This window comes from Mustela lutreola, chromosome 7, assembly GCF_030435805.1.
Source record: "Mustela lutreola isolate mMusLut2 chromosome 7, mMusLut2.pri, whole genome shotgun sequence".
Classification (NCBI taxonomy): domain Eukaryota; kingdom Metazoa; phylum Chordata; class Mammalia; order Carnivora; family Mustelidae; genus Mustela; species Mustela lutreola.
In genome coordinates, this window is record NC_081296.1 from 116,990,440 (window position 1) to 117,008,630 (window position 18,191).

At 38.5% G+C, this 18,191-nt stretch overlaps 1 protein-coding gene across 12 annotated transcripts in view; it reads left to right on the forward strand.

Moving 5' to 3' along the window:
• The window catches only part of SYNE2 (spectrin repeat containing nuclear envelope protein 2), a 328,121-nt gene that overhangs the window by 132,238 nt on the left and 177,692 nt on the right, over nucleotides 1–18,191 (forward strand). For all 12 annotated transcript variants that reach the window (XM_059182293.1, XM_059182290.1, XM_059182281.1 and 9 more), the window contains exons 27-35: nucleotides 228–354; nucleotides 2,087–2,244; nucleotides 3,397–3,544; nucleotides 4,375–4,967; nucleotides 8,055–8,234; nucleotides 10,148–10,298; nucleotides 14,359–14,517; nucleotides 15,145–15,306; nucleotides 17,220–17,321. In XM_059182293.1, the coding sequence (XP_059038276.1) occupies nucleotides 228–354; nucleotides 2,087–2,244; nucleotides 3,397–3,544; nucleotides 4,375–4,967; nucleotides 8,055–8,234; nucleotides 10,148–10,298; nucleotides 14,359–14,517; nucleotides 15,145–15,306; nucleotides 17,220–17,321 (1,780 nt within the window). The remainder of the gene's footprint in view (nucleotides 1–227; nucleotides 355–2,086; nucleotides 2,245–3,396; nucleotides 3,545–4,374; nucleotides 4,968–8,054; nucleotides 8,235–10,147; nucleotides 10,299–14,358; nucleotides 14,518–15,144; nucleotides 15,307–17,219; nucleotides 17,322–18,191) is intronic.

An 18,191-nucleotide genomic window follows, 5' to 3' on the forward strand; every position in this document is an offset into this window, starting at 1 on the left:
CAAAAATATTTCATAAATGCAAACATGTTATACTTTAATACATGCCTATAATCCATAAGTCATAATTTTTTTGCACATGGTCTGGTAACTTAAGCACAAATTCCCGGATATTTCTTCATATATAATTAAAAATTATAAATTAAGAAATTATAAGTTAAAAAAATTATAAATAAAAAAATGTTTTGTCTTATTAAAATTAAGTACTATTGCATTTAATTTTTTCCCAGGTATGATATCCACAGAGAAAATCTTGAGTTATACCTGGAAAATAACAAATTCAGAATTATTTCTGATTTCTCCAGTGACAAGGAAAGGAGTAGTGCTTGTCTGCAGGATAAACTGACAGATCTACGGGTAATTACCAAAAAGATCAGTAAGATAATAATACCACCATCTGTATAGAATTCACTGTTTTTGTTGAGGTTACATGTGCTAGATGTTTCCAAAGAATTCTCTCTGTTGGATTGCATTTCTAACATTATTCTATTTCAGAGAGTGATTTGCATTCAGCTACCAAGCCCAGGAAAGACTTGGTTTTGGGGTCCTAATTTATTGCTCATGCTCTAATTTGGTAGTCAAGATACTGTGGCTTGGAGAGTTTTGGATTATGTTTAGGATGGGAATGAGGGCTTCAGAAGAATTGCTCAAAACAATGTGTTTCGAGGCAATTTCAACCAGTAGTCCAACTGTGTTGCTCTCAAATTAACAATACATGAGAAACCAGTGGCTCCGAATATTTATTTCAGTCATCATCATTTTTACCAAATTGTCACTTATCTATCTGATGTTGGGGCAGTTAGGAAGGGGCAGGCAATGGAGGGATATTTTGCTCTGAGTGATGGATAATCTTCTGGAGAGCCATTTGGCTCTGGCACTTCAGAGAAAACTGTCTAGTGTTAAGCGAACCAATCGTAAGCCGTACAAATAAAGATCTCCCTTATTTTGAAAACAATCTGTGCAGTGCAGAACAATACCGTTGTATGCTTGGAAGTGCATTAGAACGATCCCTTACAGAAAACCCAGCAGGTGGAGGAAAGGGCCACAAGAGAGCCTATAGTGCCCTTTAGTGATCTTCCCTTTATGATGGCAGTTCCTGAGTCACACTCTACCATCTGGCTCCTCTCTATTTTCCATCTGAGGAAGCAGAATTAATATGTTAAAATCTCGGGGCGCCTGGGTGGCTCAGTGGGTTAAGCCGCTGCCTTCGGCTCAGGTCATGATCTCAGGGTCCTGGGATCGAGTCCCACATCGGGCTCTCTGCTCGGCAGGGAGCCTGTTTCCTCCTCTCTCTCTCTGCCTGCCTCTCTGCCTACTTGTGATCTCTCTCTGTCAAATAAATAAATAAAATCTTTAAAAAAAAAAAAAAAATATGTTAAAATCTCTGTCGTTCAAGTGATGAATTTAGCACGTTTTCATCACAATTAAGAAACTGTCTTGAGACCTTACTCCAGTAACTGAATAATGAGTTGGTTATAAAAGCTGCAATAATCCATGGGGAAGGTGAAGAACAAATTATAATGATCAGCACTCAGTAAATTCTGTAGCAGCACCTTTAAAAAAAACACACACAAAAAAAATAACAAGATAAGGAGCTAGAATAGTATTGAATTTTTAGGTGTTTAATTATAAATCATAATTTAATTTCATTCACTTCTTATGTGATAGAAACAGTTTTGGTTCTCTCTAGTTTTGTTTTCAGTTTGGGGAGAAACAAAGATTTATTATCTAGAGGAAGTAGGATATCTGTTCTTACATTGCATGTATCTTTCTGAATTGTATTCTGTGCACCTGCTTATGGGAAGGGAGTTTTTTCCTTTGTTGTTGACTCCCTTGACTTCACTGAATGGGACTTCTAAGAAGACAGTTAAGATCATTGTTCCCTGAAGGATACTTCACTTGTAGATGGTCGGAAAATATTTTTAAATTTAATTAATTTTATTAATTAAATGAGATATAAAAATACTTCTAATGTATTTTCATGTGAAACTCTGTGTTAATGGTTGGCAAATGTCCTCATTTTGTAAGAACAGAATAAGTGTGCCTATTAACCCACTAGTTGATAGCTTACTTCATGTGGTTCACCTAGGTCTTAAGAGATGAAACGGATTCTTGCTGGAAAGAGTTTGAATTCACCTCATTGAAGTTAGAAGAGCTTGACAGTGACATAAAGAAGCGTTTAATAAGGAACACGAGAGACAGATTAAAGGAAAAGGAAAGAGAGTTTCAGATGACTCTTAATACCAGGTATAATTCTGAGATCTGTTAACCATGAGTTTACTGAATTTACTGAATTTTTTTTTTTTGAATTTACTGAATTTTTAATGCTATTTTAAGCTAGGCTAATACTATACTAAGTATGCTATTATATTTAGTTCTTAAAACCACAGTGAGAGAGGATACTATGATTGCCATTAGGGAATTTAAACAATATCACCGAGCCACCCCACCAGCCAGAGACTTAGGTGGAATTTAAACTCTGTTGAGTTCCAAAGGCCATGCCCTACCTGGCGCCACCCCTTACTCCACTACTTCATCCCCCCCATCTGCCCTTGGGCATGAATTTGGCCATGTCACTTCTCTGGGCCTTGGTTTTCCCATTTCTAAAGTGAGAGTGCTGTTACTATCCCCTATACATAGGATGCGCTTCCCCAGGACACATCCCCATTTTACATAGGAGGAAACAGGGGCTCAGAGGCTGTATGTTATTTGTCCAAGGTCACACATTTCGATTTATTAATAGAGCCTATTTCTTTGAATTCTATTGTACTTTCACTAATAAAATGATTTATAATGACATTTCTTTGTCATCAAAGGCAAACTTAAATCGCATTCAATATTTTGTATTTCAAAAGATACAGAGGGGTGTCTGGTGGCTCGGTTGGTTGAGTGCCTGACTCTTGGTTTTGGCTCAGGTCATGATCTCATGGGTCGTGGGATCAAGCCCCTTGTTGAGCTCCACACTCAGTGGGGAGTCTGCTTGAAGGATTCTCTCCCTCTGTCCCTCCCCCTACTTGCTTTCTCTCTTTCTTTCTAAAATAAATAAATAAATCTTAAAAAAAAAAAAAAAAAGAATTCAAAAAAAGGTAGGGGTAAAGCTTGGAATATTTTACAATAAATTTCCACTTAGTATATATTATATATTATGCTATTAAGAATATTGGATATAAAAAAAAAAAAAAGAATATTGGATATAACAAACCACTTGGTCTTTGGGATTTGGGATTGCTGGGTTTAGTTTTTGAAAGGTTTTTTGTTTTTAATTTTGCTGGTTTGGGGTTTTAATGTGATGATCTGTACATATCATTGTATGTTTTAGTTAAATCATGGCATTAATATATTTTATAGAATATCTTTATATTGTCTTTTTCCGTTATGTCTGGTTTATTTTTCACCCAGAATGGAATCTTTGGAGACCGCACTGAAGATTGTGTTACCTGTGGAGAAGGAATCACTTCTGCTCTGTGGCTTCGACCTGCTCCTCCGTGAAATAGTCATTCAAGAATTTCATCTCATTGATGCTGATGGCATTTATCAAAACCTGAGGGTAATTAGAAGTTCTCCCAGTGTACTCATAGAATAATTCAGTTCTTCAGAGATTTTTAATTATACATCAATGGTATACAGTTAGACTATAAGCAATGGCAGAAGAGCCTTCAATAATTTAGACTTATTTGTTTCTCAACTCGCAGTTCCTTGCAAATTTGAAAGTAGGTACGGTGGAGTAAATAATTAGATATTTTCTTTGAATTCAAAATGAAGGTTTGCTTGTGAATGTCTTTTCCAATGGCTGAAATCCTAAATATTGTCCTAGACTCACATGCATATTCTAAGGCTTACTTATTCCAAGTCTCATTTAAAAAAATTTTTTTAATTTAAAAAATTTTTAATTTAAATTCAGTGTAGTTAACATACACTATATTATTGGTTTCAAGGGTAGAATTTAGTAATTCATCAGTTGCATACAACACCCAGTGCTGATTACATCAAGCGCCCTCCTTAATGCCCATCACCCTGTTACCCTACTCTCCAAACCCCAAGTCTCATTTCAAATGAAAAAAATTAAAGTTTTATTTTTCAGATTATAAACAGATGTCTCAACAGCTTAATCTCTATTTTCACTGAAGCAGTAGAGTTATATACTTGTTTTCTTTGGGGGGATTGAGACATCAGGAAGGTTAACAGATAATGGAACAGCTGGACCATCTGATCCTTTGTAATTAAAATATTTCCTTCTGTTGAAACTGTCAGCCTTAGAAAAACCCAGAAGCCATTTTCTAGATGCCACCTAGACATTGTAAGTTTAGGTTCATTTCTGGTATGCAGTCTGCCTTTTCTTCTGCCTCAGCCTTTTCAGCATTCCTTCCTTTATTTTAGAATATCCAAGATTCCATAGCTGGACAGATTGAAATATATAACAACCTGGAACAGTCGGGCGACTTTGCATTAAAGGAATTACACCCGCTTGATCTCCGTGCGACTCGGGAGATTCTGCAGAAACACAGAACACAACTCGAAGAAGTGAACCACCAGGTCCAGAGGAGTAAAGACGCACTCACAGCTCTGGAGGAGTTTCTGGCTTCTCTGAGAGCAGCTGAGCTCTCTTTCGAGCCTGTTACAGATACACAGGTAGTGCGAGAAAACACGGTGAGGGCAGAAAATAAAGAAAAAGAAATCAGCCTGATGAAGGACCAGGCCAGACACTTGGATAAACGTTTGAAAACGCTCGGCATAAGCTTTAAAGACGCCGAACGGGGGGATGACACCTGTGACAAACTTCTCGTCACTCTGTCCCGAAAGTTATCTGAGACCTGTGACGATGGCGTGCACGGAGAGCTCACTGAAGAAAACAAATTACTAGAGACTTGTATTTTCAAAAATAATGAACTCCTGAAAAACATTCAAGATGTGTATAATCAGATCGGTAAAATCAGTCTCAAGGATCCCAGTGTTCCGGCTGTGAAGCAACGGTGAGTCTCGTTTTCATTCATGTCCAGACGCAGGACAGTACTTTTCTGTGTTTTCAGTATCTGTTAGGTGAGAGAACTACTTCCCGTGCCTTTCTACTTCTGTTCCATCCTGCTCTACTCCCTGTTCAGCGTTCTTTTCTGTAGACTTTTCTAGCAAGCTTCATTTTTGTTGATAGTGTGTCTTTACAAGATATTCTGTAATTTTTTTCCCATTAAAGTGTGTATTTCATGGACAAAGGGAGAGTGAAATAAGATGTGTGTAAAGTACTTGAGCGCTTTGCTAAAAGTCCCTTTTAGTGCTCTGTGGTTACGGGGTTCTCGTGATGGAGGAAGATCCACGTGGTGGGTAATAAAGAAAGATGTGGTGGGAGATAGGCATGCCACGCCCTGTCCTTGCTTCTTCCTGAATTTTTTGGTTTTCCCCTCTCCTGCCAGCAGGATTGGGAAGGGCACTGAGTGGTGGGAAGTCATAGGATTGACTTTGAGAGGTCAGTGAAGGTTAGTGCTAGTTCTGGAGAATGAGCAGAGCTTCAGTAAACTGAGGTGGGCAGTCTTCTGGACGAGTGCTGTTATTTTAATGCAGATGTTCAGAGCCAGCCTCCAGGTCCTGCAAGTGACAATGTTAGCAAGTTACTTTTGGGAACTCCCCTTCCCTGTCTAAATCATTCCCACATTCTGTCTCCTCTGCCCACTGAATCCCTCAGGCTCCATGCTGTCTTGAGGCTCCGTAGCTGACCAAGCTCTTCGCTCTGAAACTGCCCTGTGCTCCCAGTCACAGAGAGACTTTCATTCCTACAGTGCCCAGTTCTTAGTAAGGTGTTGAACTAACTACTCATTTAGTCACTCATCGTTAATACATTTTTATTATATATTTATAAACACTAAGTAATGAATAAATCCATGTTAATTTGCACATGAAAAATTATACATTGATAAACCATAAGTTGTTGTAATTTTTAGTTTAGTTATTAATAAAACAAGTATGTGTTATGTGTCCGGTACTACTTTAGGTCGTGGGGATATAGCAGTTAACAAAATGGACAAAAACTCTTGTCCCCGATAGAGCTTCTTACCTAGTGAGAGGAGTAAGATACTCAGTGTTTGATGTTGATAAAAGCTATGAAGAAAAATTAAGCAAGGAAGGAGGAGGGGGTTGGAATTCCAAAAGGGTCATCAAGGAGAGTTTTACTGAGAAAGTAAATCTTTGTGAGTCAGATGGATGAGAGAGCTAGCCAGGTGACTACCAGGAGGAAGAACCTTCCAGGCTGAGGGAGTGGAAGGTACAAAGGTCGGCTGTGGGGATGTGCCGCATGTCTGAGGAGAAGCAAGGAGGTGAGGTTTGGGGAAGAGGTATGAAAGGGGATCAGAAAGGGAGTGGTGGATGGGGCTTAGCTCAGGTAGGGACCTCTGGGCCATGTGATAACTCTGGCTTTATCTTTGAGTAACATGGGAAGTCACTGGAGGGTTCTGAGCAGATGGAAGCGATTTAGTTTTTAATGTTAACAGACTTTCTCTGGCTGACGTGTTGAGAACAGAGTGTAGGAGTCAGGGGAAGATACAGGAAGTCTAGGTCCATCTGTGGTAGTAAGCCAGGTAAGGGATGATGGTGGCGTGGACCAGAGGTGTGGTGGCAGAAAATGCTAAGATTCTGAGTATATTTTGAAGATAGAGTTCATGTGATTTGTTGACACGCTGTACCTAGGTTATAAAAGAAAGACTGGAGTCAAGAATGATTCTAGGCTTTGGGCGCCTGGGTGGCTCAGTTGGTTGAGCGACTGCCTTCAACTCAGGTCATGATCCTGGAGTCCTGGGATCGATTCCCGCATTGGGCTCCCAGCCCCACGGGGAGTGTGCTTCTCCCTCTGACCTTCTCCCTTCTCATGCTCTCTCTCACTCTCTTTCCTCTCTCTCAAATAAATAAATAAAAGCTTAAAAAAAAAATGATTCTAGGCTTTGACCTGAGCAACTTGAAGAACAGAGTTACCACCAACTGAAATGAGAAAGAGTGAATTTTGTCAGATATTGAATGAAAGATCAACTGTGGTCAGTTTTAGGATAGGTTCGAAATACTTGACATTCAAGTCGGGTACCAATAAGACTCATAACAGTAGATGGAGTCAGGAGAGAGGGGTGAGTAGAGGTATGCATTGGAGAGTCCTCAGCATCTAGATTGCTATATAAAGTCCTGAGATGCATGACCTTGCCAGTAGAGTGAGTTCAGACAGGCCGGAGAAGAGGGCCGAGCTGCATGCTCCAAGTACTCCATGTTAGGAGATTCAGGAGATGAAGAGGAACCAGGCACAGGTACTAAGAAGGGGTGGCGGGTATGGGAGGAGGAAAATCAAGAGTCCTGGGGTCAAGTGAGGAGGCCTTTCAACAAGGAGAAGTGGTCAGCTGTGTCAATGCCATTGACCAGTGAAGGGGACAAAGACTGAGAATGGACCATGGGTTTAGCATCAAGGAAGCTACTGGAGATCTTGACGAGCCATCTTGGTGGGGCGGTGGGGAGTGAGAGTCTTATGGGAGTAGATTCCAGAAAGAACTGGAAAAGAGGAGGTAGAGACAGTGAGTATCTGGTAAGAGCAATTCAGACCTGGGTGAATGGAGTTAATCCCTCCAGGATCAGTTTGCAGGTTAAAGCTCTTAGGTCAAATGACTCTTTTTTTTCATGGGGAAGAAGTTTTGGTATAGAAGGTAGATATGCGAGGTTTCCTTGCTTGTTCCTTTCTCCTTGGCCTCCTCCACTCTTCCTTAGAAGCTTGCAGGGCTTCTCTCCATGCCATGCTCTTTCCCATTCACACACATACTCTTTCTCTCTTCTCTCACATACTTACACGTCCTTTTCAAGCACGTTCACCACAGAAAAATGTTACTGCTTGAGGTTCTGTATATTTATTATGTCTTAAATACCAAATTAGTATTCTGGAGATGCATAGAACCTCGTGAACTCTATAATAGGACTGTGTAATTTTGATATAATAAATTGAGGGCAAATTAAAGTTAGCGTGCTCCCCCAAATTACCCATACTTGTGTTGAATCAGATTGGCTAATAACTGGCTATCAAACTTTTCTCTTTCGTAATCAAGGAAAAAATCACTAACGAGACTGGATAAGGATCTAGATGACTATGAAGAAGAGAAGAAATGGTTGCAAGAGATGGTTAATTCTCTCCCACAATTCAAAGATGGTAGAGAAAAATCACTGAATGAACAGTTCCAAAATACAGCACTTTTGTGGGAGAGTACAAAAGCTTCGGTCACTGAATGGTAAGGGGGAAAGTCCCTCCCAAATCTGAGAAGTTGTGTGTAACACAGTTAACTTTTTGAAATACATTGAAAGCACATTTGCATGGATGTAAAGGAGGAGCAAACGTGAGAGTTTCATACTGGAAGCTGATGGGGTCAATGTCTGGGTAAGATCTGGCATCCTAGATTATAGCCCAGTGAATTTAAGAGGTTATCTAAGAGGGACAGCAACTACACAGTGTGTTTATTGTTACCCCACCCATGTTAGTTTTCTGTTGCTGTTCTGTTTAATGGAAGTTTAGTGGCAAAAAAAAAAAAAAAAAAAAAAAAAAAAAAATTTAAAAAAAAATTTTAATTTTTTATTAACGTATAATGTATTATTCGCTCCAGGGGTACAGGTGTGTGAATCGCCAGGTTTACACACTGCACAGCCTCACCAAACAATACAAATTTATCTTCTGGTCTGGAGGTTGGAAATTCTGACATCAAGCTGCCTTCCTTTCTCCGAGGCTCTAGGACAGAATCCTTTTCCTTTCCGAGGCCTCCTACCACTTTCTTTGATGTGTGTCCCCTTCCTCCATCTTTAAAGCTGGCTGTGTGGCATCTTCAAGCCTGGGCAGGCTCAAAAGTGTTCTTAACTCTGCGATAGCCATTACCTACCAGTCCTAGTTGGCAGTTCTGCTCAGTATTCTCCAGCCATGCCTTCTTTCCCTTACTCTCTGCCTGGACGGGGAAGTAGTCAGGACGGCTGATCTCTAACAGCCTGGACCAGCCAGGCCAAGGGGGCCCAGTTGGGATAGGAATTGGGACGCACAAGTAGGAGATTTGAGGACTAACAGAGATGGTCTTAACCACCTCCCTTTCTAGCAGGGGGTTCTGGCATTTCCTACTGGCACCCTCCTCTCTGTCTCAGGGCACTTCCCCCCTTATGCTGAGGCTGAGTGGTCTATCTGTTTTTGCTCTGGTTGGTACCTCAGTTCCTTGGAAGTTTCCTGTAACTCTGCTCACCTCTGTCTGTGGTCCTTTTACCCAGAACTCTGTCCGGGTGCTCCTCCTGTGTTCTTCTGGAAGCTGAGTGTACAGTAATCAAGATAAAACTTGCCTGTGGTATTTGATCTAGTCTGCCCTTAGATTTTATGGAGGAAAGAAATGGAGGTCCAGAGAGGTTAAAGTAATTTATCTAAGTTCACATGACTGAGTAGTGCCCAGATATAAGGAAATCAGGTATTCAAGTTATCTGTACTACTTTAATTTTTAAAAAGGGCTAAATCTAGGGGCACCTGGGTGGCTCAGGGGGTTAAGCCTCTGCCTTCAGCTCAGGTCATGATCTCAGGGTCCTGGAATTGAGCCCAGCATGGGGCTCTCTGTTCAGCAGGGAGCCTGCTTCCCTCTCTCTCTGCCTGCCTCTCTGCCTACTTGTGATCTCTGTCTGTCAAATAAATAAATAAATAATCTTATTTAAAAAATTCTTCTATTAAAAAAATACTAAAAAGGGTTAAATCTAGAATAAGTTAAATTGACCTAAACTGTGACTTGCTGAATTAGTATTGAAACAATCTCCAGGAATAGTGCTAGGGAGGCACTGTTTTCCAAGATGTTTTTTTGGTTCATGATGAAATTGAGATGCTGATTTCTTAAGATTATGAATCCTGTGTTTCCTTCTAGAGCTTACACCTGGTAATTTTTTTTTTTTTTAACTTTTGATCTGGTGACAATTATAATCCTGTGATTTGTTTATACCACCCATTTGCCAGATAACTGTATGAGCCATTGTCTTAGGTTATGTTGGTAAAGCAATATGCTAGACCATGTCAAGAGGAAAAATCCTCCATCATGTATTAGTCATTATCATAGGGTACTTACAAAGAGAGAGAATGGTTTTCTTATTTTTCGAGATTTACCCATTTTACTTTTTTTTTTTTTTTCCTTCATAGCCTTGATCAATGTGAAAGAGTTTTGGAGCTCTTAAAACAATATCAGAATTTTAAAAGTGTCTTGACTGCTTTGATTCAAAAAGAAGAGAATGTCATCTCCCTTCAGGCTTCCTACATGGGAAAAGAGAACCTAAAGAAAAGGATAGCTGAGGTGAGTCCAGATTCCAAAGGAAACTCTGCACAGTGGCCTTGACCATTACGAGGATATTATAAATAGAGTCATTTTTGAAACTTGGCTTAAAAGAACAGTGACCCTGTTTTATCAGATATCTAAGACTTTATTGAATTTATTACTAGGGCTTGAAATATTTCAGTCCCCAGGTTGATGCTGGGTTACTTGTGTTTGGTTTTTGATCCTGGTGATGTGGTTCTGTTGACATCTGGGGTCACTCCTGCTACTACCTCTGTATGGTTTTGACAGTCTTTGCACTGACCTTCTACCAAAAAGGAACGTGAGACTTCATTTTAGCCTCCAGGGAATGAAGGTAGCAGACAAAGGAATAATTACATTTTTATTTATTCACTTTCTGTAAAAATGTATTTATATCCATGATGCTTCATCTATATTCACAGCCTCACCAATCACAACATACTCCAAGAAGAGTAACACTTTTGGACACTAGGTGTCATTATTTTCTACGCATTTAGGTGGTTATCCACCAAAGTGGCCAAGGAATGGAATAGTTGAAGAATACTACTACTACACTATATTACTGTATTCTAGAAAGTTGCTTTTCCTACTGGTTTTATGAGTCCTGTGCTAAAGTGCTGTTAAAGGGTCAAAAGCATGTGGAAAATACAATCTACCTGATACAGCTGATTGTTAGGAAGCTATTTCATTGAACTACTTATTGCTGAGAGAGAATCAACCAGACTCTTAAAATTGAGTCTTTATCTAGAACTCTTATCCCTGAAGCTGAAGTGACATTCAGGGTACCAATACACGGTCAGAGCTATCTAGAGTAGGAGCGAGACCTACTTCTCAGACTCAGTTTCAGTTGTACAACTGGTGTCCAAACAGGGTTCTTTATGATTGGTCATAAAGAACCCTGTTTGGACACCAGTTGTACAATATGTGACTGTCTAACTGATTTCCTATGAGATTTATTTTTTTTTTTTTTTAAGATTTTATTATTTGAGAGAGAGAGGGATGGAGAGCGAGCACAAGCGGATGAGAAGAGCAGAGGGAGAGGGAGAAGCAGATTCCCGGCTGAGCAGGGAGCCTGATACTGGGCTCAATCCCACAACCCTAGGATCATGACCTGAGCTGAAGGCAGGTGCTCAACTGACTGAGCCACCCAGGGGCCCCTCCTATGAGATTTAAATGAAGAAGACCACCAAGACCAGGAGCAGATAGTGAGGTAGAGTTGCTCAGGAGCAGCCTATCTCCTTCCATCTAGCAGTGGTAGCTTCTGGGTTTGGTGATCTCCGGATCTAGAAGGATCCTGTCCCTATCCGAGTGGATATAAGGGGCTGAGTGTTCTTTTGGTTCTCAGAAAATTCAACATGATCAGCCTTACAAGAATGAGAACTTTTAATAAATTATTCCTGTGTATAATATAATTTCATGTATGTACAATATGTAGTAACAATATAGTTCACTTAAACATGCCCTCATAAATAGAAGTTAATATGATACAATTTAATTTTATATTATTTTAAATAATACTGTAGGGGCGCCTAGGTGGTTTAGTCGGTTAAGCATCTGCCTTCTGCTTGAGTCATGATCCTGGAGTCTTGGGATTGAGCCCTGCATTGGGCTCCCTGCTCCACAGGAAGCCTGCTTCTCTTTTTCCCTCTGCCCTGACTTGCCTCCCTCTCCTCCCCCTCCCTCTCTCTATCTCAAATAAATTCAGTCTTTAAGAAAAGGCTGTTGAGGGCGCCTGGGTGGCTCAGTGGGTTAAGCCGCTGCCTTCGGCTCGGGTCATGATCTCAGGGTCCTGGGATCGAGTCCCGCATCGGGCTCTCTGCTCAGCAGGGAGCCTGCTTCCTCCTCTTTCTCTCTGCCTGCCTCTCTGCCTGCTTGTGATCTCTCTCTGTCAAATAAATAAATAAAATATTTAAAAAAAAAAAAAAAGAAAAGGCTGTTGAGTAAAAATATTTTCATAAGTGAATTTGCAATAATATACAGATAACTCATAGAAATTAGCGAGTAAACCACAGAGATCCAAACAGATTATTTGTACATAGGGAATAAATTGACAGTTGTTTAAAAAAAAAAAAAAAGAGCGAGAGAGAGACATACATAGTTTCTAGTACACCCTTGTGAATAACCAAAGGAAACCAGAACTCTCAAAAATACCTTTGTTTGCCTTTTGATAGTCAGCGAGATATATACTCTTTATGTTGCTGGTTTAAGAGTAGATTGATACTACCCTTTTGGAAAACACTTTGACAATATTATTCAAGATCCTTGAAAAGCTTTCTACTGTTTGATCAAATATTTTATTTCTAGGAATCTAGCCTAAGGACATAATATTAAATATGGAAAATTCTTAATACCAAAGACATTATATGGCAGCACTTTAAAAATTTACTAATTTCTGTCATGGGCCAAACCATACCCCCTCCACTCCAATACATGATTTATCCCAGAAGCTGGAAAATCCTGAAGCCAGAAAAATTGGTTTTATTTGTAAATAAGACAATCATGTGGTCTTGAGGTTTTAAGTAACATTACTAGGACTACTGCTACTAAAAATGGTAATGGTGATAATGATAGTTTCTGCCATGGATGGTTTGGTCATTATTGTATCATTTCATTCCCACATAACCCTATAACCTTGCAAGGTAACTAGTATTGACCCTGTTATACTGGTGGGAAAAGCAAGGTTTAGAGGTGGGGTTTTTTGGCTTCTTTTCTTTCTTTCTTTCTTTCTCTCTTTTTGTTCTTTAGAGAATTTCAGAGGTAACTTTAGGGGTTTTAATGTTATTAAGATGGTGTCATAAAGGGGCGCCTGAGTTGCTCAGTGGGTTAAGCCTCTGCCTTTGGCTCAGGTCATGATCTTAGGGTCCTGGGATTGAGCACCGCACTAGGCTCTCTGCTCGGCGGGGAGCCTGCTTCCTCTTCTCTCTCTCTGCCTGCCTCTCTGCCTGCTTGTGATCTTCTCTCTTTCTCTGTTAAATAAATAAATAGATAGATAGATAGATAGATAAATAAATAAATAAAATCCTTTTTTTTTTTTTTAATGGTGTCATAAATAAAGAACACAGAAATTCCCCAACCCTACCCTGTCAGTTTTCCTGATTTGCTGTGGGATTGTCAAAGGAGATATATACTCAAAAAATAAGACCAATGGTATTGCCTTATTATAATCTGCATGAGTGCTCAATACCCCAGCAAGTTCCCTGGGAAAAAAGTGGTTGGGGCATGTGGGCCAGCCTAAATGCTTACAAGGCCTTTTTCTTGACCAGATCTAAATCCAAATCTTGGAATTTTATCACAGGGTAGCTCAGATATGGATACACTGACCTGGGTTCTTCACCTAATCTGAAGATAGCTTCATAATGCTAGTCTCAAGGATCTTACCTATTGAACAATAAGGAAGCAACACAGAACAGCAGAAGAAGAACCATCTCCATGTATTGAATTTTTCAGGCTGACTGATCCTGCTTACCAGTAATGACCAATTGATGTCTTGGAATTTGAATAGAGTAGCAACTTCCTCTGTAAAAAAAAAGGCAAAAAATGAAGCTAGAGTTTAAGTAATTTCCCCAGGATTATATGGCTAATAAATGGTGTAATCATTATGCCATATGATTATTAATCATAACCTGGTTAATCCCAGGTCTATATGACTACAAAGTCATGTTTCAATCATTATCATATTGTAGTCTCTGGAAACATTTGAAATACGTATATGGCAGAGGTAAAACTTGGTGACCTTTGCTTTGTTCCCCTTTTTCAACTGTAAAGGTGCACTCACAAAGGTATTTTAAAAACTAATAGGGGCTCTGGGGTGGCTCGGTTGGTTAAGCAACTGTCTTTGGCTCAGGCCATGGGCCAGGTGCCCATGGATGTAAGATTATTGTTAAATGAGATAGTTAGGATTCTAAATACTTTCATTGAGAAAGTAGGAAAATAGTAGCTTGCTTTAGAAAAGTAAAATATGCAAAGGAAATACTCTGTTATAAATAGCCAGTAAAAGAATTTTGGTTATTGGTTTTACTGTGTAAATATATAAAAAACATGTCACCTATCTTTTTTACAGATTGAAATTGTCAAAGAAGAATTCAGTGAACATTTAGAAGTTGTAGACAAGATTAACCAGATCTGCAGAAATCTACAATTTCATCTAAATAAAATGAGAATTTTTGAAGAGCCTCCTTTTGAGAAAGAAGCTAATATTATTGTGGATAGATGGCTTGATGTGAGTGACAGTTTAATTCACTAAAATTTTTATTTTATAGCAAATCAGTCTTTTCTGTCATACCTTTAGTATTTTTATTTAATTATTATATTTGAAAGTGTTTATTATAAAATGTTCAAATAGAATAAAATTTATGACTTAAGAATTAATTTCACCTCCTGAGTGAAATGGGTCTACTAACAAATGGGTCTATCATCTTTGAGATATAAAGGCATATACTCAACTTATGTAAAATAAACTAGTTAATATATTAACCATTCAGGATATTCATGTCCAATTATATATTTATTTAATACAGTTTTAGTCGAGTAACATATTTTTATGAATTACAGATTAAGCATTTTGTCCATGTTATATTTTCATCTGGGCTCTTAAAAGCCCTTTTATTTATTGTGGCTTATTAATTCGTTAGACTATTTCTTTCTATAAGTGGCAGCAAAGTTTTTTGTGTGTGTGGAAGGAAGAACTATGTGATCTGTTAAAGCATATTTTTTTGTTGATAGATAAAGCAAATTATTTAATAAGCAAAGATAAATTCAATTTTTATTTTAAAATAGAGCATCTGAAACAATGGTCTTCATTCTTTTCACCACTAAATGTATTCTTTCTATTTTTTAATTATGGTAGATAAATGAGAAGACAGAAGACTACTATGAAAATCTTGGCCGAGCTCTAGCTTTATGGGATAAGCTTTTTAACTTAAAAAATGTCATTGATGAGTGGACTGAAAAGGTCCTTCGAAAAATGGAATTACATCAACTGGCTGAAGATGAACGAGAAAAGCTGAAGGTAATTTGCAACAGAAGTAAAATGTATACTCTTGTACACAGTTGATGTTTAATATGGAGCTTGCTTTCTTGAAGCAGAGTAGAGAAATCACAAAGAAATGTTTTCTTTCATTATCCCTTGAGTGGGACCTTTCTGTTGTTTGTGTATCTAGGAAGATGTTAGCAGGTATTATTAACCTGGGGTTGACAGACATGCAAGTGGTTCCTGGATAAAATGACTTCATACGGGAAAAGTTGCATCTTTATTTTTATGAATGTCTAACCAAATTGTATTATTGGTTCCAATTATGAATATAGTCAACAAACATAGTAGGATGAATGTTATACACGACTTTGTTGTCAAGAAAATCACAGATACTTTTGAATCATCTGGTTGTAACTGTTACCCTTTATCAGTACTTTGAAATTATGGTATTCAGTAGAATCACTTCTAGATCTTATTATTTAAAGTATTAATATAGAAACATGTATATTACTATGGCAAAAATTATTTTTAATATTTTGAAAACTGTAACTCAATTTAATTGTGTTCCCTTATCCTCCTACATGATTTATCTTATATTTTGTTATTAAAAAATAGTCATGCAAAGGGTCCACAGGATTTACCAGACTATCAGAGGCATTCATGGTATACAAAATTTTAATAACTCCTAGAAGAAGCCCCGTCAAAATGCATTATTATTCCCAGGTGGTCAGTATAGGTCCCAGGGGTTGGCAGACATTTTCTTAAGAGGTCAAATTGTAAATATTTTAAGCTTATAGATCATTTGCTCACTGTCACAAATGCTTATTGCTGCTATTGTAGCATGAAAGCATTCAGTCATAGATGATACATAAATGTGTGGAAGTAACTGGGTTCCAATGAAACTTTACTTATAAAAACAGACTGCCAGCCCTTAGACTGTTAACTCCTGATCTTACATCATGATTATGGTCAACCTTCATAATCTGAATTAAGCAGTCTCTCCTTACCAAAGATTAGAAAAAAAGTATCAGGTTAAGTATTAAAATCTTATTAGAGCTTCAAAAAAGGCTATTTTTAAAACTAATCTCTGTACCATTTGGAAAGATTTAAGTTATCTCTTTTAACCCTAGGAAGAATTCTTTCTAATTGCTTATTTATGTATTATTCACTTGGATCGCATGAAATCTCTATCTTTGTAGGTCAGAAAACAGTTAAAGATTAGCGATTATATCTGGTTCAGTGTAATAGAAAAATAAATGTCTGTGTGCATGAAGGTTTTACAGTATGCCAGCTCTAGTGCTTCATCTGTTCTTGAATCTTTGTTATTTTATCTGCTTTTAAATTCATATATCCATTTTCATACATTTGGAAAAGGTTTTCAAAAATGTGTAGAGATATATGAGTTTCCATTGTGTATGATGAAGGAAATTATGATTTTCTAAGTGTACATACGTAAGTCCCTTAGAAATGCCTTGACAGGGGCGCCTGGATGGCTCAGAGATTAAAGCCTCTGCCTTTGGCTCAGGTTGTGATCCCAGGGTCCTGGGATTGAGCCCCACATTGGGCTCTCTGCTCGGCGGGGAGCCTGCTTCCCCTCCCTTCTCTCTGTCTGCCTCTCTGCCTACTTGTGATCTCTGTCAAATAAATAAATATATATATATCTTAAAAAAAAAAAAAAAGAAAAGAAAAAAAAGAAATGCCTTGACATACAGGTTATTTAAAAATTTGAAGTTAAAGAGTATAAACCGCCAGCCTGTGGGCTGGATTCCACCAAGAGTGTGTGTGTGTGTGTGTAACTCCTAGGACTTCTTCAAAAAACAAGTGATTCTTCAAAAAACAAGGGATATTGAAAGGCTCTTTTAGTTTCTGTATATAATAATAGTAATCCTGGGTACCAGAAAATAAAGAAAAAGTAAAAATATATTTTCCATTAACATTATTTGTTCTAGGAAGAGTTACAAGCCTATGAACAAAAATCTTCAGAGTTTTCTACAAGAGTGGCTAACATACAGTTTCTCCTTCAAAGCAGTGAAATACCCCTTGAATTGCAGGTGAGAGAATTTTTATTTGGAAGTTGCAATTAAAACACTCTAAAGTAATGTTCACGGGTGTCTGGGTGGTGCCGTCGGTTAAGTGTCCAGCTCTTGGTTTCAGCTCAGGCCCTGATCTGAGGGTCATGAGATTGAGCCCCCCATTGGACTTGCATCCAGCGCAGAATCCGCTTTGGTTTCTCTCTCCTTCTCCCTCTGCCCCTCCCTCCGCGCACTCTCTTTCTCTCTCAGATAACGAAATCTTAATTAAAAAAAAAAAAAAGTTCATAAGCCAGAATTCTAAATCTTAAAACTAAAATGAAATTAAGATCATTATTTAGTTCATGTTTATTCAATTCCTACGTTAAATCCAACTAAATTTTTAACAGTTGGCATAGTTCATTGTATTTGTTTAGAATAAATATTTTCATATTATTTTAGTCTCATTTCACTGATTTCCAGGACTCCTGTGTAGAGGTGGAGATGTTGTCCTGCTTCTGTGTAAATTTTTTTTTTTAAAGATTTTATTTTTATTTATTTGACAGACAAAGATCACAAATAGGCAGAGAGGCAGGCAGAGAGAGAGGAGGAAGCAGGCTCCCTGGCTGAGCAGAGAGCCTGATGCGGGGCTTGATCCCAGGACCCTGGGATCATGACCTGAGCCGAAAGCAGAGGCTTTAACCCACTGAGCCACCCAGGCACCCCGCTTCTGTGTAAATTAACGAGGGTTTCCTCTTGAGTGTCTTTTGGCCATAGAAAGGAAAATATGGTTCAAGTGATTCCCTCTTTATTAATTGCTGGATGGAGAAGCAGGGAGATGGCTGCAAGTATGGTTTTCTATCGTGTGAAGAGATTGGTTACAATTTTATTTCAATCAGACCGTATAGTGGC